This window comes from Aythya fuligula, chromosome 6, assembly GCF_009819795.1.
Source record: "Aythya fuligula isolate bAytFul2 chromosome 6, bAytFul2.pri, whole genome shotgun sequence".
NCBI classification, from domain to species: Eukaryota; Metazoa; Chordata; class Aves; order Anseriformes; family Anatidae; genus Aythya; species Aythya fuligula.
In genome coordinates this window covers 23,570,223-23,595,398 of record NC_045564.1, presented here as the reverse complement: position 1 = coordinate 23,595,398, position 25,176 = coordinate 23,570,223, and the positions used below count along the sequence as shown (strand labels likewise).

General features: G+C 44.8%; 3 protein-coding genes across 11 annotated transcripts in view; 2 read left to right on the top strand and 1 right to left on the bottom strand.

Moving 5' to 3' along the window:
• KALRN (kalirin RhoGEF kinase) overlaps positions 1-11,043 on the top strand; it is a 497,167-nt gene extending 486,124 nt beyond the window's left edge. For all 9 annotated transcript variants that reach the window (XM_032189850.1, XM_032189851.1, XM_032189849.1 and 6 more), the window contains 6 exons: positions 782-913; positions 1,095-1,259; positions 1,820-1,898; positions 3,075-3,275; positions 4,184-4,322; positions 6,058-11,043. In XM_032189850.1, coding sequence (XP_032045741.1) covers positions 782-913; positions 1,095-1,259; positions 1,820-1,898; positions 3,075-3,275; positions 4,184-4,322; positions 6,058-6,603 — 1,262 coding nt within the window. In that variant the 3' untranslated portion in view covers positions 6,604-11,043. The remainder of the gene's footprint in view (positions 1-781; positions 914-1,094; positions 1,260-1,819; positions 1,899-3,074; positions 3,276-4,183; positions 4,323-6,057) is intronic.
• Positions 11,044-11,259: 216 nt separating this feature from the next.
• UMPS (uridine monophosphate synthetase) lies at positions 11,260-17,500 on the top strand. Its single transcript, XM_032190565.1, has 6 exons — positions 11,260-11,400; positions 12,036-12,189; positions 13,706-14,374; positions 15,007-15,182; positions 15,720-15,834; positions 16,816-17,500. The coding sequence occupies exons 1-6, from the start codon at positions 11,260-11,262 to the stop codon at positions 16,989-16,991; spliced, it is 1,431 nt and encodes a 476-aa protein (XP_032046456.1). The 3' UTR covers positions 16,992-17,500.
• Positions 17,501-24,512: 7,012 nt separating this feature from the next.
• Positions 24,513-25,176, bottom strand: part of ITGB5 (integrin subunit beta 5) — a 46,286-nt gene continuing 45,622 nt past the window's right edge. The window contains exon 15 of the mRNA XM_032190322.1: positions 24,513-25,111. Coding sequence (XP_032046213.1) covers positions 25,016-25,111 — 96 coding nt within the window. The 3' untranslated portion in view covers positions 24,513-25,015. The remainder of the gene's footprint in view (positions 25,112-25,176) is intronic.

The window sequence follows — 25,176 nt, the reverse complement described above, 5'->3', positions numbered from 1 at the left end:
TGCAAACGCAGCCAGGCATGGAGGTGTGCCAGGCAAACCGAGACAAATATAGCCCATCCTCAGCCAAGCATCCCACTGCTGGCTAAAGGCATCACAGGCTCTTTGCGTTGATGAAGTTGTCCAGATGTAAGCACCACATCTGGGCAATGGAAACACACTGGCAGGGGCTCAGCTCCTGCATCCTGCTTGCAGTGTTGCTTCCCAAGGCTCGGGGAGCTTGGGCCAGGGGGAACCCTTCTGCTGGGATTCAAACCCAGCCTGAGTCCTCAGCACTGTGATTAGTGACCCAGCTAATTGTAATAAATAGAAAATGGTGAGCTGATTGATCCTGACCTCCAGCTCTGGGAGGGATGTGTTAATGTGAGAGATGTGGATGCCTGCTGCATTCAAGGGCACAGCGCAGAGACGAATGTCTGGCTGGTGAATTACGGACCAGGAGTGTCACCAGCATTGTGAAGTCAATTTGTTTCTTCTTCCCTTTGGCCCTAGAATTACCATTTCCCCAATTTATCCAAACAAGTTAGTGGCTGCATTAACTGCTACGGTGCTGAAGGGAGCCCTGGGCAAAACATTTGTCAACCCACTGCCACCACACCAAGCACCACACACACAGACACACTCCAAATGGCTTCCTTCTGTCATTTTCAGACACTTTGAGGGTAACCACCTCCCCACCTCACTGCTGCTCAGTGAAGTCCACGGGAACACTTGTTTCCCTCAGTTAAAGCACTAGGGCTTGCTGACGTGATGCTAGACTGGGTGCCTGTTTTCTCTCCCCAAGGTGTCCCGGCTGCCCCAAATCGCCCCATTGCTCAGGAGAGAAGCTGCACCTCTGTGATCCTTCGCTGGCTGCCCCCCTCCAGTACAGGCAATTGCACCATTTCAGGCTACACTGTGGAGTACAGAGAAGAAGGTAAGTGGTTTGAGCTCTGGTCACTAGCTGAGAAAACGTTCTCATGTTGACAGCAGTTTATGAAATGCCCTCCAGCATTTGGCCATATAACCTCTGGGCAGCAAGAACAAGTCCCCTGCTCTGAGTTCACACATTGGGGCTGTCTCCATCACCTCTCCTTCTCTCCCTCCCTACACCACAGGCTCGCAGGTCTGGCAGCAGTCAGTGGCCTCAACTCTGGACACCTACCTTGTCATTGAAGACCTGTCCCCAGGCTGCCAGTACCAGTTTCGAGTGAGCGCCAGCAACCCCTGGGGGATCAGCTTGCCCAGTGACCCATCTGAATTTGTGAGGCTCCCAGAGTATGGTGAGTGGGTATGGCGAGGAAGGGATTATGCTTGCCGGGCATCCATGGTGAGCAGGACTTGAGGGGTCTCCTAAGCCTGGGAGATGCTCAGAGCCAGCTCCTGCCACTGGAAAGGCTTTCCATGCCTTTTCCTGCACCGCTGGGCTTGCAGCTGCTGCTCAGTGTGCATGCATTTCCCCAGGTTTCAGTAGCTCCAGCACATAACCAGCTGTGTGAGTGGCTTCAATAGCCTGTGCTGGATGAAATGAGATCTCACATGGCATAGATCTCCCTTCCATTTGCACACAGATAAGCCCTGAAACGGTCTGTGTGGTTCCTTTCCAGCCCAAAATAGCAAGGACAGATTTGAATTCATCTTATCCACACCTCACTCTGGGAAGCTCTGGCTTTTGGTGGTCTAATACACTGGATTTGATGGAGCAGCATGAAATTGGACTCAGTAGTAATTTTTGCTGTTCTTAAGTAATATATTCTCACGTAATTCAGAAATATGCAGTTTATAATCCACACTAACCTGTCTTGTATTTACACTGTCTTGCATGTGCTTTGTTTTCCCAAAGATTCTGCTGCTGACGGTGCCACTGTTTCATGGAAGGAAAACTTTGACCTTGCTTATGCAGAGCTGCACGAGATTGGGAGGTAATGTTAACCCTGCTTATCGCTGCAATGAAACACTGAAACAATGGCTTGAAGATGTGGCCTTGGAAGAGAGCTTAGGCTGCTTTTTGTAGTTAGCTTGAAAACTGCTCCTTTCAGAGAGCATTGCACGTTAAGTACTGATTACAATACAGACAGGCTAAAATGCTGGCTAAATCTCATCTTTCAAGATGAGTTGTGATTTGAGGATTGCAACTAGGACATGGGTGACCAAATGCAAACCTCTCAACAATTAGACAGCCAAATCTCTGGCAGCTACCACCAGCAGTTGCTGGTATCTCCTCTGACATCTCGGGTTTGATGTGGGCTTTTGAAGTCAGGATGACTTGCTGGTTCTGGCTGTGCTTAACCTCAGAGACTGTTTGCAAAGCACTTAGGCATGTGACTGACTTAAATCAGGTGCTGAAGGGCTCTGCTGAGCGGGGTGGTCAGTGAGCAGGACCTTGTGCAGACAGCCGACAAGAGCACACAAACAATGCAGGTTGATGTTCATGCGGTCATGTCTTATCCCAGAGGTCAGCGACGAGTGCTTCTGGGGCTGAGAGGTAGGAGCCTGCCTGGTTCTGGGGAAAGGAGAGTGTATGTGTTACCTGCAGACCAAGTGCAGCACGTGGCTTCATCAAGTACTCTTGCTTCCAAGAACAGCGCTAGGCACCGGTCTGTGTGACTTTCCTAAATGCCCTCATGCCAGCTGTTTGCCCCTGATTTCTCGCCGTATGCCTAAAACTGTAAGACAAAATGATTGCTTAGCGATTATTTAACAAGGGTTTTCCTTTTGTTGTCTGAGTAAGTTTGGGCTCATTATTTAAGCAACTGGAGAGGGAAGAGACAAGTTCAGGAACAAGGAGGCAGAACCTGTAAAAGCAGCAGCAAATTGAACCCAGGGGAGATTGTTAGAGGACATCAGTAGGGCTGCACGAAACAAAGTGGCTGTTTGCTGTCGGTGCTTGCTAATCCCCAAAGAATCCAAACAGCCAGGGTAAGAGACAGGGGTTCTTGCTGGAAAAAGGTTATGAACGACTAGTTAAGTGTGATTCTCTGTGAAATGTTAATGTACTAAATCAAATAAGACTTTGAAAATCAGCCTGCTATTGCACTGGAAAACGAGCATGATTTATTTATTCGTCCCATTCATTAATGTGATTTTTTTTTTTCCAGGGGACGATTCTCCATAGTAAAGAAATGTGTTCACAAAGCTACCAGGAAAGACGTTGCTGTAAAATTCATTAGTAAAAAAATGAAAAAGAAAGAGCAAGCGGCACATGAAGCAGCCCTGTTACAGCACTTACAGCATCCTCAGTACATCACTATCCATGATACCTACGAGTCTCCAACTTCTTACATCCTAGTTTTGGAGCTGTAAGTACACGGAGCTTCAATTCAAGTGTCTGGGTAGGAATCACAGCACTATTTAAAGCCAAGGATAAAATCCACCCTCACTTCAGCAGGGCAAAGACTTTGTCATCTGTTTTTTATTGATTGTGACATCAAATGATATAGCCATTTTCTGCGGACTTTCTGCTGCCTTTTCTTTACAGTAAATAAGATTCAGGGGTACAAATAAAACTGCTTTCTACTCTGGTGAGGCCTGGGTAATTGTATCAGCAGTTAGTCTGTCACACTGAATAGGATGAAATTTATTTGGGCAGTTTTGTCCACTGTTTATATGTGAGTAAACGTGCTTCAGCTGGATTGCAGCCTACACTTCTCTAATAGTTTTTGGTGAAAAAAAAGCTGCACAGGGACTATGCTTGTCCCTCTAAGGAGAAATAGCAACCAAAATCCAAAATGCTTCTTTGTTACAGAGTATCCAATGAAATACATTTGAGCTTTTTGCTTATTTATTTATACACATAAATAAAACTAGGTGGAAAACTTTTATGCGTTTAGTTTTCCCACAGAACATATTACCAGCTGAAAATGCCAGTAATTCTTTCTGCATTATGCAATCTTCTCTGTAAATAAATAGATGAAGCCAAATAATTAAGTGGATCTGTTTTCAAAGGAACCTCCTCTGTCTATTGAATACATCCTTAAGCATATTACTTTACTTTGAGACTGTTGCTAAATTTTTTAGGACTGGGTTTAGCAATTGAGGGTTAATCATTCTACCACTTCCACAGCCTGCAGTATCTTGAGATATCGTTAAATATCAGATCTCTCCTTTTGGTTTCCTTTATTTTTAGGTCACAAAGTTTCCATTGCAATTTTGTTGTTCCTGGAGATGCTGTGTGATCTTTCACGTGTGGGGTTTGGTTTGTTTGCAGGATGGATGACGGTCGTCTCTTAGATTACCTAATGAACCACGATGAACTCATGGAGGAAAAGGTAGCTTTCTACATAAGAGACACAATGGAAGCCTTGCAGTATCTTCACAATTGCCGAGTGGCTCATTTAGACATAAAGGTAAGAAAAGAAGAAAATGATGCTGTTACTCAGTGCCCTGGTACAGACAGTTCCCAGCTTCACTGACAGCGAGGAGGTGCAGTCTGTGCCCTGAGTGATGATCGCTGAATGGACAAGTGCTACTTTTCAGACCTATTGGCCAGAAAAAGGGTTTAGGACCTGCAGCATGAGGTCTATATCTTCCTTCAGCTCAGAGATGTACTTTGTCCTTGATTCATTGGTTTGTTCTCAAGGGCTTTCTGAAAAAGGGATTTAATGAAGAGGGGCAGGAGTAAGATGTCAGTAGCTGCTGAGTGAGGAAGAACAAGCTGCAGTCTCTAATGTGAGACTAGCACAGCTCATTCCTCCCCGTGATAGCACACGTGGCAGGAGGCTCTGTGTTGTCCTGGATTCGGCATTGTGCTGCCGTCCTCATCAACATCCCAGTGATCTGGGATGGCAGAGAACTGGTGATTGAAGTTATGATCAAGTGCTCTGGGCTTTGTGGTCCGCAGCTTTGATTCAGGTTGCCAGGGGTATCAGATAATCTATAATTTATTTGAAGACTTAAATGGAATTTAAAAATGGAGAATGAGAGATGGATTTGACTGTCATGTATCATGGACAATCCAACTCCATGGAGGTCTCATCTCAGCCCTGCAGCCCCCAGGCACATCAGATGAAATGGTGTTTTCATTCTTCTGCTTCTTACTGCTGCTACTACAAAAAAAAAAAAAAAAAAAAAAAAAAAAAAAAAAATAGAGAGAGAAAAATAAAAAAAAAAACAAAAAAAAAAATTTTGTGCAATATCTTATGTGAGCATTAGTCCCAAAAAGCTATATTATCCTGGTTTCTTTCAGTCTTTCTGCTTGTATCTTCTGCTGTATTTATAGGACTTGTCAAAAATAGACATCACTTGTAGGTAAGAAACTGCACTGAATTCTTTATTTAATCATAAGATACCTCCCAAAAACAAGGTGGGAAGCCAATTTTCTGTGACCTATTTACAGTTCTCCTGAATGAGGCATGCTAAATAAAGCACCTTCTGTTGCTGAGTGGGAAGAAGGAAATGCATTGCTAGGGACAACAGACCTAGCCATGGACTGTCTTGTCCCAAGATCCTCTAATTTCTTCCTAATTTCTTCTTTCCACAACAGAAGAGCAAGTGGAGAGGTTTGAACAGTAGTGTAGTAGACTTTGAGTTGCATATGTATGTGCATGAGCATGAGGAGCTATAGGACAAATGCATGGAAAAGTGACTCTAGAGAGGTAGTGGGGAAAAAAGTTTAATATTTGCTTTACAGAGAACATTTCTGGCATACATTTATATCATCGAGGTGTCACGCAAACAAGTGGAATCTGAATGAATTGATCAGAGGTGTTGTAGCTTGTCTCAAAATTACAACTGTCAGTGCTCTTAATCTGTACAGATTATTTTGAGAAAAATAAATTGCAAGTATTTGGGACTAAGTACAAAATCACACTGTGTTGCACTGGTGTAAAACGGGAATGGTGTCATTGCAGCTTCAGTGTTGATCCAAACTGACAACAGGGTACACAGGAGCTGAGCTGGTTCCTTGTCAGTAACTCTCCTGCTCTGTATGTCACACATACCTGAGAAAATATGATTTTTGACCAGTTCTTCAACCTAAAACACAAAGCTAAATATTTGGGTAGGGGTGTATCTAGAATAAAGGCTACACCTTTTTGTTCGCAGAACTAGAGCATAATTAAGTTTTTATTCTGTTTTCCACAGCCAGAAAATCTGCTCATTGATTTAAGAATCCCAGTACCTCGTGTCAAGATCATCGATTTGGAAGATGCAGTTCAAATCACAGGCCATTATCACGTCCACCACCTCCTTGGAAACCCAGAGTTTGCAGCTCCTGAAGTTATCCAAGGCCTTCCCGTCTCCCTGAGCACAGACATCTGGAGCATCGGGGTCCTCACCTACGTCATGCTGAGCGGTGTCTCTCCCTTCCTGGATGAAAGCAAAGAGGAGACTTGTATCAATGTGTGCAGAGTAGATTTCAGCTTCCCACCCGAGTACTTCTCTGATGTGAGCCATGCCGCCAGGGATTTCATCAATGTTATCCTCCAGGAAGACTTCAGAAGAAGGCCAACAGCAGCCACGTGTTTACAGCATCCATGGCTGCAACCGCACAACGGCAGCTATTCCAAAATCCCTCTGGATACCTCCCGCTTGGCTTCCTTCATCGAGCGCCGCAGACACCAGTATGACGTGCACCCCGTCCCCAGCATCAAGAGTTTCCTGATGAGCAGGCTGAACCCAGGAACGTAATGCCTGGCTCCCCGGGACAAGACACTGCTGGTGCTGAGGCACGGCACAGGGAGCGAGCAGGCACAAAGATCTTCTGTACATACTTCTGTATTTGGCGTTGGCATTTGAGGGGTACAAATCTGTCTGGAGGCCACAGTCCTTGCCCAGTTACTCAGAACCAAAGCAAACAGGGTAACAGCGACAGGTACCTGCTCCCCTCCCTCAGCAGGCTCCTCCTGGAAGCATCTCCACAGGGCTGCGGGCAGCAAACACCAACTGGAAACAAGAGCCAAAACTGCAGTTGCCTTAATCTTTGGGAGGCAGCCTTATGAGAAATCCTCTTGATCTTGCTGAACTGATTTCAAAGCATCTGAGAGATTAGGAGTAGGATAGCATGTGGAGGAGTAAGTCTGGCCGACCTTAACGTGTGCTGCAGGACTGCACTGAATTCAGCTCTTTCTGAGGTCACTGCAAGCCTGCTCCATGTTAACAGGTGGATTTTGCACACCCTGTACACCCAGGTCTCCCATAATTTCAGTGGGGACTTTGCCTGCATGGGACATGCAAGATCAGGTCTTGTTGGATCAGCTTCTGTGGTGGCGTGGCTTAGGTACACTCTCGTTACATGGTAGTGCTCAGAATAAAATTCTGTGTTAACCCTTGGGCTTTCTGCTTTGTCAAGTCAACATGCAGTACCTTTTGGAGCTATGATTAAGGCAATGAATTCATTGGAGCATACAGCTGTTTCTGATGAAGCACAATGGGACTACGATGGTGGTTTTTTTTTTAAAGCATTTTATATACACTGTACAGAAATCTTTTGCGAAACCTGTGCATTGAGAAAAGGATGTCCAATTTTTGCAGTATCTGTAAACTAAACGATGATTGACGAAGACAATTTTTTCTATCACAGGTTTTCAGTATACATATATTGTATCATATATAGAGAGAGTATATATATAGAGGATCCTGTTCCATTTCTAGCTTCAGAATTGCTTGGCCCAAAGTCCATCTAAAGCCTTTCAAAGTGTAGTTGGTAAGTGGTGAGTCCATCCCTGTGCTTACAGCTCAAAAATAGTTTTCAGTGTTTAAAGTATGTCATTTGTTTCATTTCCAAACTTGTAAATATCTCTCAGCTGCCGTTAGCACCTCATCACCAAAGCATTCGTGAGGATATTTTTATGTCCAAAGCCTAATTTGTAATAAAATAAAAAAAATCTGCAATTAAAACATTTCTCTCTTGCAAGCCAAGTTGCAACATCATCACATTGATGTTACAGTGACAGAGCCAGCCTTAGTACAAGCAACGCAGAGTCTGCAGTGACAGATCAGCAGTTCATAGGCTGGCCAAGTCTTCCTCTCTCTAGCAGCAGGACTGGAAGGGGAAACACCTCCCAGGCTGGTGCTTCCCCATCCTGCTGCAGCACCATAAAACCCTACAGCCTTCTAGGCTGATGATCAGAGAATTTTTTTAACCCTAGGACGTGAGTACATTGCCTTGGTGCTGAGTGCCACTGCTGTGCCTGCAATAGGAAATGTCAGTTGTTACCAAAGGTTTTCCTAATGAAAAAGGGCTTGCTCTGGCCATGTGTACTCAGCAGAGGCTTTCTTGAGATGTCTCGTAAGGGCAAGAGCCAAATTCAACTTGCCATCTAAGTAACTGCACTGTGAGCCTGCAACATCTCTGCAGGAGCAAAAGCTGGCTCTGCCAGCAGGTGATGGAGATTCTCTGCAAGTGCGCACTCTCAGGGCTCTGCTAGCCCTTCTTCTGATCCAACTCCAAGCTCAGTTTCATGGCAGGTAGGAGGCCTTCTCTTTGTGCTTGCTCTACCAGGCACAGCAAATCACGATGTTGGTGCTGCATGCACGCAACACGAGAGCAGACCTTAAGATCTGGGAGCTGCAGTCAGAGAGGCGAGCCCAGGTGCCCGAGCAGAGTCAGAGGCAGCGTATGGGACTGTGTGAGTGATGGAGAGGTCTAATACTGGGGGAAGTTGTGGAAAGGTTTGAGTGTTCACAGAGGGCTAAAGCTTTGGTTTCCCTCTGTGGTGCAGCAGATAATTTTCTGAGCAACTCAGCAGCACCTCATAGACAAAGAACAGACTCTCTTCCTGAGCAAGAGTGCGAAGTATGTGATTTCTTAGCAACCAAAACTTCAGGCAGCAGTCATCGAGGGGTGTCTTTAATTAGCACCAGCCGCAGGTACTTCTCACTGCAGGACTGTTTGTGCTTCTTCCTATTTGTCGAAGCTGGCTCTTTGTGCTGTGATTGTGCTGCCCTTAAGAAAATGTTTATGGAAGTGCGGTTTATAAAACCCACAGCTTTTATTAGGCCCGTGGGTACTGTTTAAGCTGCAGTCTTTCTGCTTGGCATTAATACAAACAAATTCTCATGTATCACAGGAAATCTGGAGTTATTTATCATTTTATTTTGCTGTGTCTTGCATTCACATCTCAAACTGTGAAAATAGGCACTTTGGGCATATAGGGGTAAAAGCTGGATTGATTAAAGGAAAACTGAAGTCTCCAATTGCTATCAAATAGCAGGGAAAAAAAAAAAAAAAAGGCTGAAAGAGGATACATGGTGCTCATATGGTTCTGGTGCTCATATTCAAAAAGAGATTCCTCTTGAAGGGAGAGCTGGAGCTGCTGAGCTCTGAAGATTTTGAGTGTTTTGGAGTTGCTTTCCTTTATGGCCCTGCTTTTTCTGTGTTCATGTTAGGTAGCTCCTCTTCCTGGGCACTGCTTTTCTTACAGCACATTCAGGAAAACTCAAACCCGTCGGTACCTCCAGATGTGTCTGATTATAAACCTTGCATTTTAGTGCAAACATTATATGTTTTTGCCTGAATCGTCATTTATGTCAGGTTGATATGACATACTGCCATCTGATAAACACAGAGGAAGCATTCAAATATTGCTCTCCCAAGATCTTTTTCAGCCTTTGCCACCTTCTGCAGGGAGTAGGTGACCCCTTGGTAAACTCAGGGCCTTCCCAGAGGGCAGCATCATGTGCAGTGCTGGTAGTCACCCCAGCCATTACAACCAGCAGCAATATCAGTGCTTTGGCTGCACAGGCTTGGTGCAGAGCAGCCCTCCAGGCAGGTAGCCACTGCCTGCAGGCTGCTGCACTGCCACTGGAATCCAAATTCATGTCTTAGGTGAGCTAAGGAGCAGCACGCCCTGCAGCTAGGGTGGGCCAGGTTGACACACAGCACCAGGGTCTTAGGCTTGAAAACCCTAAAGCAACCCAGAGTATGCATTTGCAATGCTTCTCTTGTCCTAATTGTACCAACAAGTCTTGCTTAGTCCCATTGCCTTTTTATTTTAAATGACTTTATTTTTTTTTTTCATTAACATTTACCTTTAAAATCATTTTTACTTTCAACCTACAATAATGCTGAGAGAAAGCCTGTGCCCTCAGCTGACCTTCCCAGGTTTTGGTGCCCAGCATTTCTGAAGATGCCGTCAGGCCCTTGTTACAAATGCCACAGACGAAGGCGCAGAACAGCACAGTATGACTTGGCTATATACAACCGTATTTTAATACCCTTGCAATGAGAGGGCTACATCAAGTGACCTGGGATAATGTAAACTCCGGAGAGAAATGTCAAGGCTAGCCTGTATATACAAGTCTGACAGATAATTAACGCGCACAGGGGCTAACAAGCTAACAATTTTTGTTCCTGTTCCTTTCCACCCAGCAGCAGATCCCCCCCCTAACACAGGGCCTGGGTCTATTTCCCTGCTTGTTTGTCCTCACTCCATCAGAAAATGGTGCTTTCCAGGGACACGGGGCCTGGCCCCATGCCGCCAGGCTGCTCGCACGGTGCCACCAAGTGCTGGGCCTGGTGCTGGGACGTGTCACACCGAGTGTCACCACCACGTGTTGGCCATGACCGTGGCGGCTGGGACAGACGAGCTGGCCTCAGTGGAAGCCATACGGCACTGCCACGTCCACCTCCTGGTGCTCTCCTTCTACCAAACCCATTGGCATTGCTCCGTCACTGAGACCTGTTGGCTGGTGACTTTTGGAAGGCAAATGTGACAGAAAGGGAAAATATATATATATATATATATATATATATATATATATATATAAAATGTGTCAGCCTTGTTCGCTAAGGGCAAAACTCAATGCCTGTCCACGACTGCGACCACCAACTGGAGCTAGGGGGGAGCGGCATGGCCAGCGACACAGCGCTTTCAAGGTGCGAAGTACGTCCACAGCCTTAACAATTTCGGCACGCCGCTGGCCTGCCCAAAGCGCCGTGTGGCTCTGGGGCACACGACTGCCCGCTCGCCATTTGTAAAGTCGGCCTCTTGGTATGGGCTGGCACCGCCGCCATGGCTGCCATGCCCGTGTGCTTGGACTGTGCACCCTTTCTATAAACGGACTGTGCTAGCGACGCGTTTTCTGGGCTGTTCTCTATTTTGGATTAAAACTCGGTTGTTGGGAGAACAAGCGGCTCCGTCTCATTTCCCAACGCGGCTTTTTTTTTTTTTTTTTTCTTTGTTTTTTTTTTTTTTTTTTTTTTTTTTTAACGGGCGGAACCAATCGCACCCGGACCGTTCGTGCCCGTCCCCAAGGACCGGGGGTGGTTGGGGAAAACACAGCGCTGCGCATGCGCAGCCACCCAGCCTGACGCCGCGCCCGCCATCTCGGGAGGCCGGGCAGATGGCGGCGGGCGGCGTGGCGGCGGCGCTGCTGGCGGCGGGCGCGCTGCGCTTCGGCAGCTTCGTGCTGAAGAGCGGCATCACCTCGCCCGTCTACGTGGACCTGCGAGGCCTCGTCTCGCACCCACGCCTCCTTCGGCAGGTGCTGGCCCTGGGGGGGGAGCCCCTGCTGCGCTGGGAGGAGGAGGAGGAGGAGGAGGAAGGTGAAAGAGGAGGAGGGAGGGAGGGAGGACGGAGGAGGAGGAGGAGGAGGAGGAGGAGGAGGAGGAGGAGGAGGAGGAGGAATATAAGGGAGGAAGAGGAGGAGAAAGAGGAAGAGGAGGGAAAAGGGAAGAGGAGAAGAGATGAGATTGGGCTCGATGATCCTTCAGGGTCCCTTCCTGTCCCTAATGTTCCGTGATCCTGTGAGGAAGAGGAGGAGGAGGAGGAAGGAGGAGGGGGGATGCTGCCGTATCAGGGGCCTGGGGATCCTGCCCTGTGGTGGCGCCTGGGGCGTTTGTGGCATCGCTTCCTCGCTCTGCCTGCTTCAAGGCGGGGAAATTCGTGGTAAGTAACCAAAAAAAGAGGGTGTGAAGAGTCCCGAGCATCCTTCACAGCAGCATCGTTCACAGCAGTGATGCTTTCCTGTGGAGAAACTGCTGGAGTTTCTTTATCGGTGTTAGGCAGCTATCAAATAATGCAAAGGAGAGAGCTTTTTGTGCCTTCCCTTCCCTTGGTGGTGGACTTGTTGAGGAGTGGTCGCTCCAGTCTGACGCCTCGCATACACGTATTTTTCAGGTTGCAGATCTTCTGTTTCAAACAGCGAAAGATGCTGGCCTCGAGTATGACTGTGTGTGTGGTGTTCCCTACACAGCATTGCCACTGGCCACAATTATCTGCTCAGAAAAGCAGGTTCCCATGCTTATACGGAGGAAGGAAGCAAAAGACTACGGTAAAACCTTCTTCACGTGATGAATTTGTATTTACTTGTTGGCTGGTTTGTGAAATAACTATATTTTTAAGGTTCTTCTCTAATATACATCCCTCTTTCAGTTTAAGACTACCACTTCAATGGAAATAGCTACACCTTTTGCCCTGAAATATATCTCCCACAGCATCAGGCTGTCCCAGCTGGTCTCTTATTAGCCTGCAGCTCAAATCCTGCTGTAGTAGGTTTGGAAGCTCATGAGCTGCTTCTTTGCTTCCACAGTGTCTTTTTTTTCCCTCTGGCACAGTTATTGTGGGTTACCACCCTCTACAAAAACAGTTGCTGCAGTTTCTGACGTGCTGAGACCAGTGCCATGTCTCAACCCTAAACAGAACTTCTTGCATATTGATTCCAAGAGGAATCTTTTGTAGTCTGTTCTTGTTTTGTCTCTCAAACCTCTTTTTCTTTCATATCCTGTAACCCTTTAATCAGTGGGCAAGGTGTACCAGGTGAGAAGCAGTGAGTTCTCTACACAGTGATCAATTTTATTTTAGTTTGGTGGAAAGGGGATGAGGGGTGTGTGTAGGAGAGGGAAACTGAAGCATTAACATACTCTGTCAAATGGATTTCTTTGTGTGATAAACACTATCCTCTTCCAACAGCGTTCAGTCAGAGAGGATGTTTTTCGAAGTTAAATGTTAGCCAGTGTGCTAGGCAGGAGAGCTGTTGCTATTCCTTCTTGTGAAGGACAAGTTGATTGTGACAGCAATTAACTGCCTGGTACAAGGGTTCCGGTGTCACACAGATTGCAGAGCTGTACTTACACTGGTGAGACCGTCATGGTTGAAGCACCGCGGTCTGTGTAAAGCCAGGCAGCCTTTGTTGTTGCCCCCCGGGACGCCTTTCATGGATTTGTGCCTATTATTCGTTCTGGCAAAGGCATTTGGGGGGTTTACTCCTCCTAATTGTTCTAACAACAGAGATGTTAAGCACAGAATAATGCCTGTGAAAAATAGAAAATATGTTGAAGAGTATCAATGGCTTTGCTACTTCAAAGACATTTAAAGTAACTTTTAGTTTAAAGACTTTTAAGTTACAGGAGAAAATATTGTTGGTGTTTTGAAGGTTCAATGCATAGTAATACTAAACCAGAATTTCTGTAGTCAACTTACACAATGATTATTTAAATATGTGCAGCTAATAATATGTCACTTCTGTTAATGGAATATACAAAATCTGTTTATCCCCTTGGAGAAGTAACAGTCTTTGTGAATTGGATTACAAGTCAATTACTGAGCTGTGGTAAGAACTGTGATACCTGGTATCAGGTATTAACTAAAGAAATTCTCTCTACATACTGACAGTATGAAATTGCTATTTTCTTGAAGTCTGATTTGATTTTTTACTGCAACATATGCTTGTATGTAAAATAGATATCATCATTAACATATCAGGTTAAAATCTTGATACTTCTGATGCGTTCTGATGTGGTCTTTTAAACCTTGTTCATTTAGTTAAGTGTATGCCTTTTGTTTTAAAGGTACCAAGCGACTGGTAGAAGGCATCATTAATCCAGGAGAAACATGTTTAATCATTGAAGATGTGGTAACAAGTGGATCTAGTGTACTGGAAACTGCAGAAGTTCTTCAGAAAGAAGGATTGAAAGTCACAGATGCTGTAGTGCTGTTGGACAGGGAGCAGGGTGGGAAGGCCAGGTTAGAAGAATGTGGGATTCGTCTGCACTCTGTATGCACGTTGTCGGGGCTGTTAGATATTCTCCAGCAGCAGGGAGAAGTGGACGCTGAGATGGTTGAGAAGGTGAAGGACTTTATTCGGGGAAATGTATTTGAGCCAGTGGCTCAGAATGGTCCTGCTCCTGTGAAAAGGATTTGTAAAGAGCTGAGCTTCAGGGCTCGTGCTGAGCTGCCCGGGGTGCATCCTGTTGCAGCCAGGCTTCTCACACTCATGGAAAAGAAACAAACCAACTTGTGCCTTTCCGTTGATGTCACAGGATCCAAAGAGCTGCTGCAGTTAGCTGCCAGCCTGGGCCCCAGCATTTGTATCCTAAAGACTCACATAGATATCCTGAATGATTTCACCCAGGAAGTAGTAAAGGAGTTGAGAGCACTCGCAGATCGACACGAGTTCTTGATTTTTGAAGATAGGAAATTTGCAGACATTGGAAACACAGTGAAACATCAGTATGAAGGTGATTATCATCAACCTTGGTTTACAATAATTTTGCTGCCAGTCTGTGTAACTGCAGCACTGGAACAGGCTGACAGGAGAGACTGTGGGATCTCTGACCTTGGAGAAAACTCGTGAGCAACCTGATCTAGCTTTGAAGTTAGCCCTGCTGAGAGGGCACGACCTCCAGAGGTCCCTTCCAAAACCTAAATCTTTTAACGAATCTATGCTTGTCCTCAGTAAGTACTTCTGAATAGCTGTTTGCCACGAGAAATGCAGTGGGGCTTATAAAGCAGCCTGCTATGCTTGTGTGCTTGTTATGGCTTTCATTTGTTACTGCAGCTGTAAATGATCAGAATACTGTTGCACCTGTGATGGTAGAATTTTAGCTCACTGTAAATGACTTAATGAATAGTAAAGGCAAGTTACTAAGTGCTTCTGTAATATAAAACTGGGAGATGATGCTTTGTGGTTGTGCAGCTGTCAGGAATGTCTGGTAAAACTGCACTTGCAACTGTTAAGCTTCAGTAGTAAAAAGTCTTTTAACGTGAATGAGTTAGTATGCTGCTTGTTTTGTTTAAGTCATGATTCTTGTTTAATACATTTCTAATGACTAATTTCACTTTGTGTGTGTCTTTCTCTCTCTCTTCTCAGGTGGTACGTTCAAAATAGCATCCTGGTCAGACATAGTTAATGCTCACGTGGTGCCAGGTTCTGGAGTTGTGAAGGGTCTGAAGGAAGTCGGCCTTCCTCTGCAGCGGGGCTGCCTTCTCATTGCTGAGATGAGTTCCCAAGGGTCACTTGCAACGGGCAAATACACAGAAGCTGCAGTAAGTAGGCACTTCTGTTTCAGCTTGTAAAGTGTTCTGATGAGGGAGGTTTTGTGTGCTGCTGACATCTATGCTTCCAAAAGTCTCTCCAGCACTATTTATTATACGCTCTCTTTCTGTGCAGACTCAGGAATCTGACAGTGTCACACTTAAAGTTTTATATCTGCAGGCTGCTGGTGTCAGGTTGTTGTCATTCACACTGTGAGCTCTAGTGAATGTGATAGGTTTGCCACTCACCACCTTTTTTTAAATTAGCAATAGAATTCTAATCAGTGTAAGTTCATTGAGTGTATCATTTACAACTTAGAAACAAGAGTAACTTCTGCATTCCTGTCTGCAAGCAAAGCTAAAATCAATGAGGGATCAGTCAATTCTAGGTGACTTTATATTGGTAAAGCAAGAACTTGCTAGAACACTCCAATGTTTCATTCCCCTGCTCTGCACACCTTAATGTGTCAATGCATGCATCAGAAATAGATTAGTGGGCAAGCTTGATTTTAGGTATATGACTTGAAACTGTTTACTGGTCTTTTTCAGGTACAGATGGCTGAAGAAAACTCTGATTTTGTTTTTGGATTCATATCTGGATCTAGAGTTAGTAAGAAACCAGAATTTCTTCACTTAACTCCAGGGGTACAGCTGCAAGCTGGAGGTAATGTCTCCTGAAATACTTAGAGTGTGTTTGTAAATGCAGTAGGTGCAAGATCAGTGCTTTTTTGAGCATCAGATCCATCTATTGGAATTGGTAAATCATGAAAAATGAGGGCTCTCTATGTCAAATTTGATCTGTGTCATTGTCATGGAATTAGATTTTACAAAGCTCTCATATAGAAGCAGTTAAGGATTTATTATATATCTTTATAGAAATAACAAGGTTTATATTTTTTATAATATAGAATATAATGATTTTAACAGCAACGTTATATTTTTTTAACAGCAGTTAATCAGTATCCAAGTTCTTGCTTGGGATTACTATTTATAGGATTGCGAGGCTGTTGTCTTTTGTTCAGTAATTTTCCAGGATACAAGGCTCTTGCCAATTTTTTATGATTCAGGTTGGACAGTCCCCTTCCCCTTAGCATTTAATCCTGTCCTTGTCAGTTAGTTACACCACAGGGGCTGGATACAGCTGGAGGGGTGGGCTGATTGTCCAGTGCCTATATGGCATAAACAACAGGTATGAAGGGGAGAGAGCATCAAGCTTCCCTCTATAAATAACAGGAATGGTGTCAAGATGACTTCTCCTTTGATTAAACAGAGGAAAGAGATGCAGTATCACATTTGTCTAATAAAGTGATTGATTTGTAGTCCAGCTGAAATTCCTTCATTATTTTCCGTGAGATTTCATGGTATAGAGGTCTTCCTGAGGCTCTGTGGCTAATGAGCTGTCTGGTTCGAGGAGCGATCACGTTGAGGCCTGCTGTGGCTCATAAGCCTGAGCAAGACTTATGTCAAGTACAGGAGCAGAGCATGCCTGCCACAGTAATTGGTAGGTGTTCGTTAGTTGGAGGTACCTTATGGATTACTAGGGTGAGAACTGAAACAACGTACCTGTTTTCTGTTCCATCTCTTTGTAAGTTTTTAGAATGTATAATTTTGCACAAACTAAAAAAAAATGGTGTGTCTGTTTCAGGTGATAATCTTGGACAGAGGTACCTAAGCCCCAAGGAAGTTATTAGTGAAAGAGGTTCAGACATCATTATTGTGGGACGAGGCATCTTGTCAGCTTCAGACCGCCTTCAAGAAGCAGAGAAGTACAGGAAGGCAGCTTGGGAGAGCTACGTAAGCAGGCTTGGTGGTCATGTGTGAGATGGGATGCAGGTCACTTCCCGACTCAATAAGCAGAGCTGATGGAGCTGTAATCATCGTGAGACTTCTACGTAAATACATTGACACTTCAGCCAGTAGAATACTGGGCCCTTTTGGAAAGAAATCTGTTGCTGGCTAAATTACTTTTTAATTGCATACATACAGACAAAGTTGTACCTGCCGTGGTTATTTTTCAGTATTTTTAGTTGTTGGATATATGAAACCAAAATTTTATGTTCAGTTTTTAGTCTTAATCATTTTCTATGCTGAAAAATGTTGAATGAGAACACTCCGAGAATATTTGCCTTGCGGTTGTTGCTCCTGTTTATCCTCCTCACCCTTAAATTGGGTCAGTATTTCACTATTAACTTCACCTGCAGCACCGACCTGTCTTAATCTCACAGGATTGCTCAACTCCACAATTTCCAAGTAAAGGTATCACGTCTTGATCCTATGCTGTGAAATTTAATAATATGTTCTCAAATAAATTTGCTACTATTTTCATGTAACTGGATCTGTAAGTCTTTTTTTCTGTGTCAGTGCGAAACACTGTTTATTTTCAGAGCCAGGGCATTACAAAAATAAGTCATTCTGCTGTTTTTTGTGACTGCAGGAGTTACTGCTGATGGTGCTTATAGTCTGCTCTGACAAGAGTCTTTATAGGTCCCAGCTGTTGTGCTTTTAATTATGGTGGAATTGCTGATTGCTCTAATGAGAAACAAATACATACTCTCTGTTGCTTGATTTATTAAAGTGTTTGTGGAATCTTTCCAGGAATTACTTTCCATGCTTTGGCATTGTGAAGAAAGGTTAAGTTGAAATATCACGTATGATAGGATGGAATCACCTTAAATAGATCCAGTATTTTCCAGGTGGAAATCAGCTTGAATTTTCATTGCCAACATGAAAACGTGAAGAATGCAGATGCTTGGTGGTATGGTTCTAGACCATTGCTATTTCTTTGCTGATGCAAAGTACGCTAAGAAAGCTGGATCCTTTTTTAAATACATCTGCCTGTAGGCTAGGAGCAATTATATCCGGTGAGATTTTTTTGGGGCTTTAATATTTGACATTTTTCCCAGCCTTTCAGGAGATTAGGGTTATGCTGAAGTTCAAATGGAGATTTTGTGCTTGCTGTCAGTTGGATTAACATATGCAGAGTGCCTAAGAAGAGAAATGGGCTTGGATTTAAGGGTCTGTGGTATGCTTCTTGTATCTATGACCTTGTGCAGGCAGGCAGACTTCCGAAACTTGCAATTGATAAGCTTCCTAGCTGCCTGTGTAGGTTGAGGATAATGACCTTATCCTTTTGCATTTCATTTTCCTTGGAAGTGTTTCTCCTGTGCTTGATGAAGGTTTCTTACAGGGCTTATAAATCTGTTGCTGTGGAAAGAGTATTAGAAAAACAAAACATACACAGAGAAAATTCTGTGGGGCTTTTGTTTGGTTCAAGAGTCTTACGTACCATGTTTAGGTGGAGTTCTCCATGCACAGGAAACGTGAAGGTTCTCGTGGCCACCTTTCACCACTGGAACTTGATGAGTGTGTTGTCTCTTGTGAGCTGCCCTGCAATAATCTGCGAGTCAGGATACTTTGCATCAACTTCTAAGAAGTTTCAATCCTTTAAAGTGAATGTGGGTTCAGGGATTTGTTTGCTGTTTCTCATTAATTCCCTAATATCCTTGAGGCATGTAGCAGAAGCAAGGCTTTCTTGCTTAAACGGCTTTGCAGAAAACTGCTTTGTCCACCAGGTGGAGCCGAGGCTCTATTTTTCAAGGTGGTTGATGCCCTAGCCCTTCTATAGCCGATAGTTTCCACTGTTGATGCCAACTTGAGATATGCTTAAGATGAAACTTACCTGGTTTTCAACAACTTACTCCCTTGTGATGCCATAACTTAAGGCAGTAGAGTTTACTAGACAGCTGCCTCAGATTTGGGTTTAGCACTGTGTCTTTTAGTAGGGTCACTGTTAGAGCACAAGCAGAACTTGGTGAGTTCAGTATTTTCCACAAACCATGAAGTATGCATCTGAAATTTATGCAGCTAAAACCATGAGGAAGATCCGAGAGCTACTTTATCAGGCCTCTGGTGGAAAAAAATAGCCACTGAATTTGGAGATAGCGATGTGATCTAATATCTTGTTACTTTGGGAAGGTATTTGCAACTCAACTTTATGAAACAAGTTCTGAGCAACAGATCGGAAAACTATTTCTCAGTCCTGCATTGTGCATTGAGTAAGTCACGGAAAAAGTTGTATTCCAGTACTTCATTTGACACCAATGTCACAAACATTTCAATTAGCAAAACAAAAACATGTTACCTCCTACATGCATTCTTGTGTCCGGGTGATTATAGTAAACAAGCATGTGTGCCTTTTTTTGAGGCACCTGAAAATGATTAAAAATCCATTTCAAATTAAGAACAAATGTTAATTTCCTTGCTTGCCTCTGCTGCTCACATTCGTAGCATAGTTCCTGCTGTTGATCCCAACTGTTTCTAACATGGGAACTAGGTCACAATTTACAAAACTAATTTGCATTATAATATATGAATCTGGAAGTCTTGCAGTTCATTCTCTGCTCTCATTAGAGCCTCTTATAGAGGCATAAGGCTGTATTTAACTTTGTTGGTTGTCACATGATCTATGTTATCTGTCAAGGAAGCATTTATATGAACTTGCTGTCCTTAATTCACTCTGGAGGATCGTTGATAGCAGAATGAAAAGATACTGTCCTTTTCATAATGGGTAAGGCTGTGGTCAAGTGATGTCAGTGCTTGCACCAGGACGACAGCTACCTTGCTGGTATTTCTGAGCAAGTCACCGGGGACTGCATGAGAGATCAGCCCAATCTGGAATCATTAAGGAATTGTTATGTAGCACACACATTTGTGTGTAATTTTCACTGTATCTTTTTGTTGTGGGCATTTCTGCCTAGAACAAGGAGGAGCAGCATGGGTACTTTTAATCAAGATAGCTGCTTAAGTACAGTGTTTTACTCAGACTTAAAATTCTTGCAAAAGTCTTGATAAAGCCAGCATCAAATTAAAACAGTTTAAATTTTTGTCCTTAAATGTACTTGTACATAACAGTGTCAACATGCTTTAGTAGCCAATAGTTGACAGGTCGTGTTATTGTTTCCATAAACTTCCATAAAAAGTTATTGGAGATCTAAATCCAGAAAAAATGACTGCATCACTTCCCCTTAAATGTACTTGGAAAGCCTGTTGCTGTGGGTTCTTAGCAAGTGACACAAACATTGCATTTAGGAAACAGAACCGAAGGAATGTGAAATACCCAGAGGAAGTTTGTTTCCATTCCTGAGTTTTGGAGGTCAGTGACTCAGGGAAATGGTCTGTTTTGGAAGACTTTTAATTGAACTGCAGACTAGACAGGGCTGGACATCTTGTTTGTTTGTAATCACTCTGTTAGGTCTTGGTTGGTCTACATCACACTGACAAGTAGAGCTTCGTGTTCGAACTCTGCAACAAATTAAAAGTCAGTTTGGTGCTTGCTCAGGCTTTGGGTTTTTCTGTCTTTTGACAGACTCCTGCAGGCTGAAAGCAGTGACCCTGCCTGCTTGTCTGGGTTGACTTTTTCTTTGCTCTTGATTCTCCATTTCTGCATGACCTGTGTCATGCTCTGAACTCATAAGCTCGTGCTGTCCACGGTCAGGCTGTGAAAATGCAGGGTTATGTGTGGAAGCTGGCCAATACAGAGGAGAGGAGGAAGCCCGAACAAGGATATAGCTGTGAAGTTCTTGCTTAAAGCACAGTTTCCTGAGTAGAGATGAAAAATAAAGCCTCAGACCATGTGTAATTGTATGGCCATAGGCTGTGCTTAGGTCAAATAGATAATGTAGGAGCAGATGAGCAGTGCAGTCACTTTTGATCTATCCCTGTAGAAATAATAGTAGCTATACAACAGACACTTTAACAAATAGGACTGTTTAGCTGGGGAAATTCTGCTGTGTTCTCTGCAGCTGATTATTTCTGCTCTGCTGAGAGGTGTCAATGTAAAGCAGAATGGAGAAGTTTCTGTTGTGCTGGGACCAGAGCACGACACCACTGATAATGGGAATAGAGAAAGGGGCAGGATGAAATCAAAACCTCCCTTGTATTTGTAGTTTTTCTTTTCTTTTTTTTTTTTTTCAGATGGGCAGTGAAGAGGAGGAGGAACGACAGTGAGCTGAATTCCAATGTAAAGTATGTTCAGATCAGGAAATGATGCTGGAACCCACAGGAGATGCTGGGTTGCACATGTAGTTAGTTACCTCGCCTTGGTATTTCCTGCCAGACATCTTAGTGGCACTCCTCGATACGCTAGCTCATTCACTTTCCATGCAACTGGAGAAATGCAAGATTAAATGCATGCAGAAGCATGAGGCATTCGTGTTCTAAAGCTTGGGCTTAGCCTCCAGCTGTTGATCACCTTCTTACTGCATCGTTGTACGGGGCAAGGAGGCTGCTAGGAGGGCATGTATCACACCTGGCTTTTGTACATCACAAGCTGCAAGGAATCTCCATGCTAACAAGGCAACGAAGGCTATGCTTGACATTGACTTTTCCCAAGGTGTGACACAACAGCACTCCCAGAAATGGGAAAACACGTTGATGAGACAGCAAGTGAGCCCCTGCAGGGCTGTGCAGCAGCAGCCTCCAGCTGTGGCTGTGGAAACATGGAGCTGATGTTGCAATGGCATCTGGGTTCCAAGTTGGCCAGACAAGAGCTGACATTTTCCATCACCATGTGACCTGCTGATGCCTTCTGCTTTAGCTTTCATTCAGGAATGCTAGCTGTGGTCAGGCTGCGTGTGTTTAGGGACACAAATAAATGGCTGCTGACTGAAATACACCATTCCTATGACAGAGCTTGGCACTAACCTTGCCAAGGGTACAGGCAGATCTGCTTACACAGGAAAGTAAAGCTTCTCACTCACAGCATCACTTCTTTTTTGTTTTTATTTTATTTCCAGATGCAACCTTAAGTAGAAGCTAAACTTGGAGGGAGAGACCATAAAAATTAAAAACATGCAATTGATTATTCATTTGTATAAAGTTTCTCTGGTACCTTCTGATATTCTTTTGGTAAAAGACAAGCCTGACCTACAGGCTCAATCCTTCCCCCACCCAGATGTGGTAGTAGACATCCCTGTAGGACACAGTGGCTTGCCCGTGGTGCTGCTCTGCCTTCAGTGCCCTAGTGCTGCCAGCCAGGGAACAGGCAGCTGCTCGCTTGTCCCTGACAGCAACTGGCCCTATTTCCTTCTTGCTGGAATTACTCTGCACTTTCTCAGAAGGGTGCCACAGGACAGACTCCCATCTTCCACTTGTTCTCCATGTTATATACCCTGGCAACTCTTCGGAGCAGTTTGTTTCACAGCTGATTTTCCCCCCAACCCCATGAGCAGGGGAAGAAGCAAAGCTTTTCATCGCATCTCCAGGTCCCTTCCTTTCCTTCTTTCTACCCTCCCTACCCGAGTAACCCCCTAGCAGGGTCAAACTTCACATTGCCATCATTCACTGTTCCCTCAGCACCAAACTAATGTGCTAGGAAATGCCACAGCTTAAAGGTAATCTGCAAAAGAAATGCTGGAAAGGGGAGCACTGGCTGCGCCTTTCCTTTCCAAATGCAAAGGAAGAAAGCAAATGGTTTTCTTTTGTTTTTAAGCTGCTTGGTCCCTCACAAACTAGAGGCAGTGGAGCTGTGTTCAAAGTGTTTGCTGCTCTGGGTGGCAAAGCTGGCACAAAGTTCCTGCCCTACCTTTCCCACCACTTTCCTTCCTGCTCTCCCTTTCCATGCCTGTGAACCTTGCAAGTGAACCGAGCTAAAACTTGATCTGTAACAAACAATCTGGCCTACTTAGGATGGATTTTTTTTTTTTCTTGGATGCAGTATTTTTGGTAACCTTGTGTTAGCAATGAAATTTCTCAAAGCAGTGCTAGGCAGCCCGATGGTGGTAAAACCAGACTTTTTCCTGGATAGCCCTTCCCAGGTGGCAGCACTATTCCCAGGGATTCAATATGCAACAGGGCAAATCACCTTAAGCTGCTCTCATTGCCTTTCATTAAAGCAACGTGTAGGAAATGTGCAGTTAGTGTTAGCTTCCCCTGAAGAGCACTTCTGTGCCATTGCTGGCTGCTGAAGCCAGCTTGCCACTGCGACAGCAGCTGCTGCTGCCCCTTTGCTGTGCTCAGACCTTTCCTATTTCTTGCAAAAGCACAGGGAGAAACCCCTGCACCTGCTGTGTCCTGGCTCTGGGCACGATGTGGCCAGTGGTGCACAGCCTTGGTGTGCCCCAGGCAGCTCTGCTCTTGTGCCAGCCTCGTTCCCTACCCTCTGCATTTATGCTATATCAAACTGCCCTTGCTAGGTCGGATTCAGTAACCATCCTGGATTAAAAAATGAAGTGTGAGGACAGAGCACTGTTTTGTTTTGATTTTTAAGGCCACCTGATCAATTCTGATGCTGACAGCATGTAACTTACTGCGTTCTTAATCCCTGTCCCTAGCTATTTTTAACATGGTTTGTTGCGCTTCTTCAGTGTTGCTGGTAGGAGGAGGGGGACCATAAACTTCTTGAAGGAGAGCTGTTTATACCGAGCAAATAAGGGCTCCTGTTTATAGAGGCAAAAACAAATATATAAAAAAAATCCGGAAGGATGGGCCCGTGGCTGTCTTCCAATGAGAAAAGCAAGTCAAAACAATGAACGCCATTTGTTTTTGCTTTTCCCTGGCAAGCTTCCTTCAGCTGACTATTGCATGATCTGTTCAGGGTGAAGAGGGGAAAAAAAAAAAAAAAAAAGCCAAAAAAAATAAAAAGCAGTAGCAATTGCTCTGGCTTCTCTCTCCTGCCTTCTGCTGAAGTCCCAGTGCAGAGCTCGTGTGGGTTTAAAGCTGCAGCTGTCGTCTGGGGTAACACAAACCCCAGCTTCAGAGGAAAACAGATGGGGCAGGAGGAACAGTTTCAGGGAAAAAACAAAACAAAACAAAACAAAACAAAACAAAAAGTTCTGAAATAACAACGCTGGGCCTTAACCAGCTCCCTGCCCAGCCAGAAGCTGAGGCTGGACCCCCCAGCTCAATTCTGTATTAAAACCTCGGATGTGAAATGCTCAGAGGGAGATGTGTGGCCAGCAAGCTGAGCTAGCAGCCGCCCAGGCTGGATGCCTGCTTGCAAAGCCCAAGGAGTCAGTGCTGAACATTTCCTCAGCCTAAACTCCCATTTCCCTCGGGCTTCCCCTAGCCTTCCTGCTGCTCGACAGAGCAGCTACACCGAGTGTGAGCGCCGAGCGATGTCTGGCAGTCCCCACCCTTGGTCAACAGCGCGGCGTTAAACCAACATACCTTCTGCAGCCGTCACTGCGGCTCCAGTTCCTGTTTGTGTCCTCGTGCTGGGACTGATAAGGTGCTACCGATAAATAAATAAGGCAGCACCCGTTTTCCTTGCAGAAGCACGCCCCGTCTCAGTCTGTCCCTGCGGGGCTCAGCAAGGAGATGACAAACTCCGCTCGCAGCATCATGTATGCACAATAGTTTTATTTTGTTTTTATATAAAAAAAAAATCCTAAAGACTGCAGAATTCTTGTATCCTAATTTCTTATACAAATGCTTCCAACACCCTCCTCTTTTCTTTAAGCTAATTCCCCCCCTAACAACTTGCAATGGCATGGGGTTCCCCTGATTTTGGCCTAGTCACCCTTTCTAGTGGGATGGGATATGTCTAAAGCTGCAATATGGCACTTGGTTCACTTAGTTGGCAGGTTTAATATATCCGGAAAGCTGGGCTGTGGAGCCTCACGTGGCTCGGAGTCCACGAGCACAGGCGGCGAGCCTGCCTTGGCGTCGGCGTGTCCCCAGACAGCACGCTACTCTTCTCCTCACTGTGCAAATAACAGGCTTCCGTCATCGACCAGTCCTGTTGTAAGGTATTCCCTCCCCTGAAGAGGATCGGTCCCGTCTTCAAGTCAGGAGCAGCAAATACAGTCAGGCAATTGTCCACAGCAGTCCCACGTGCTGAGACCTGATCAGTCAACCGTACCGTTGTAGGACTTGTTGAGCTTGTTGAACGTAAACTCCACGTTATGCGTAGAAATGGGCTTTCGGTAGAGGGGGTTGGATGCCTTTGGAGAAGTAAACAAAGGGAAAAGGTAAGGAGCAGAACCTGTGTCATGGCAAAGATGTGTGT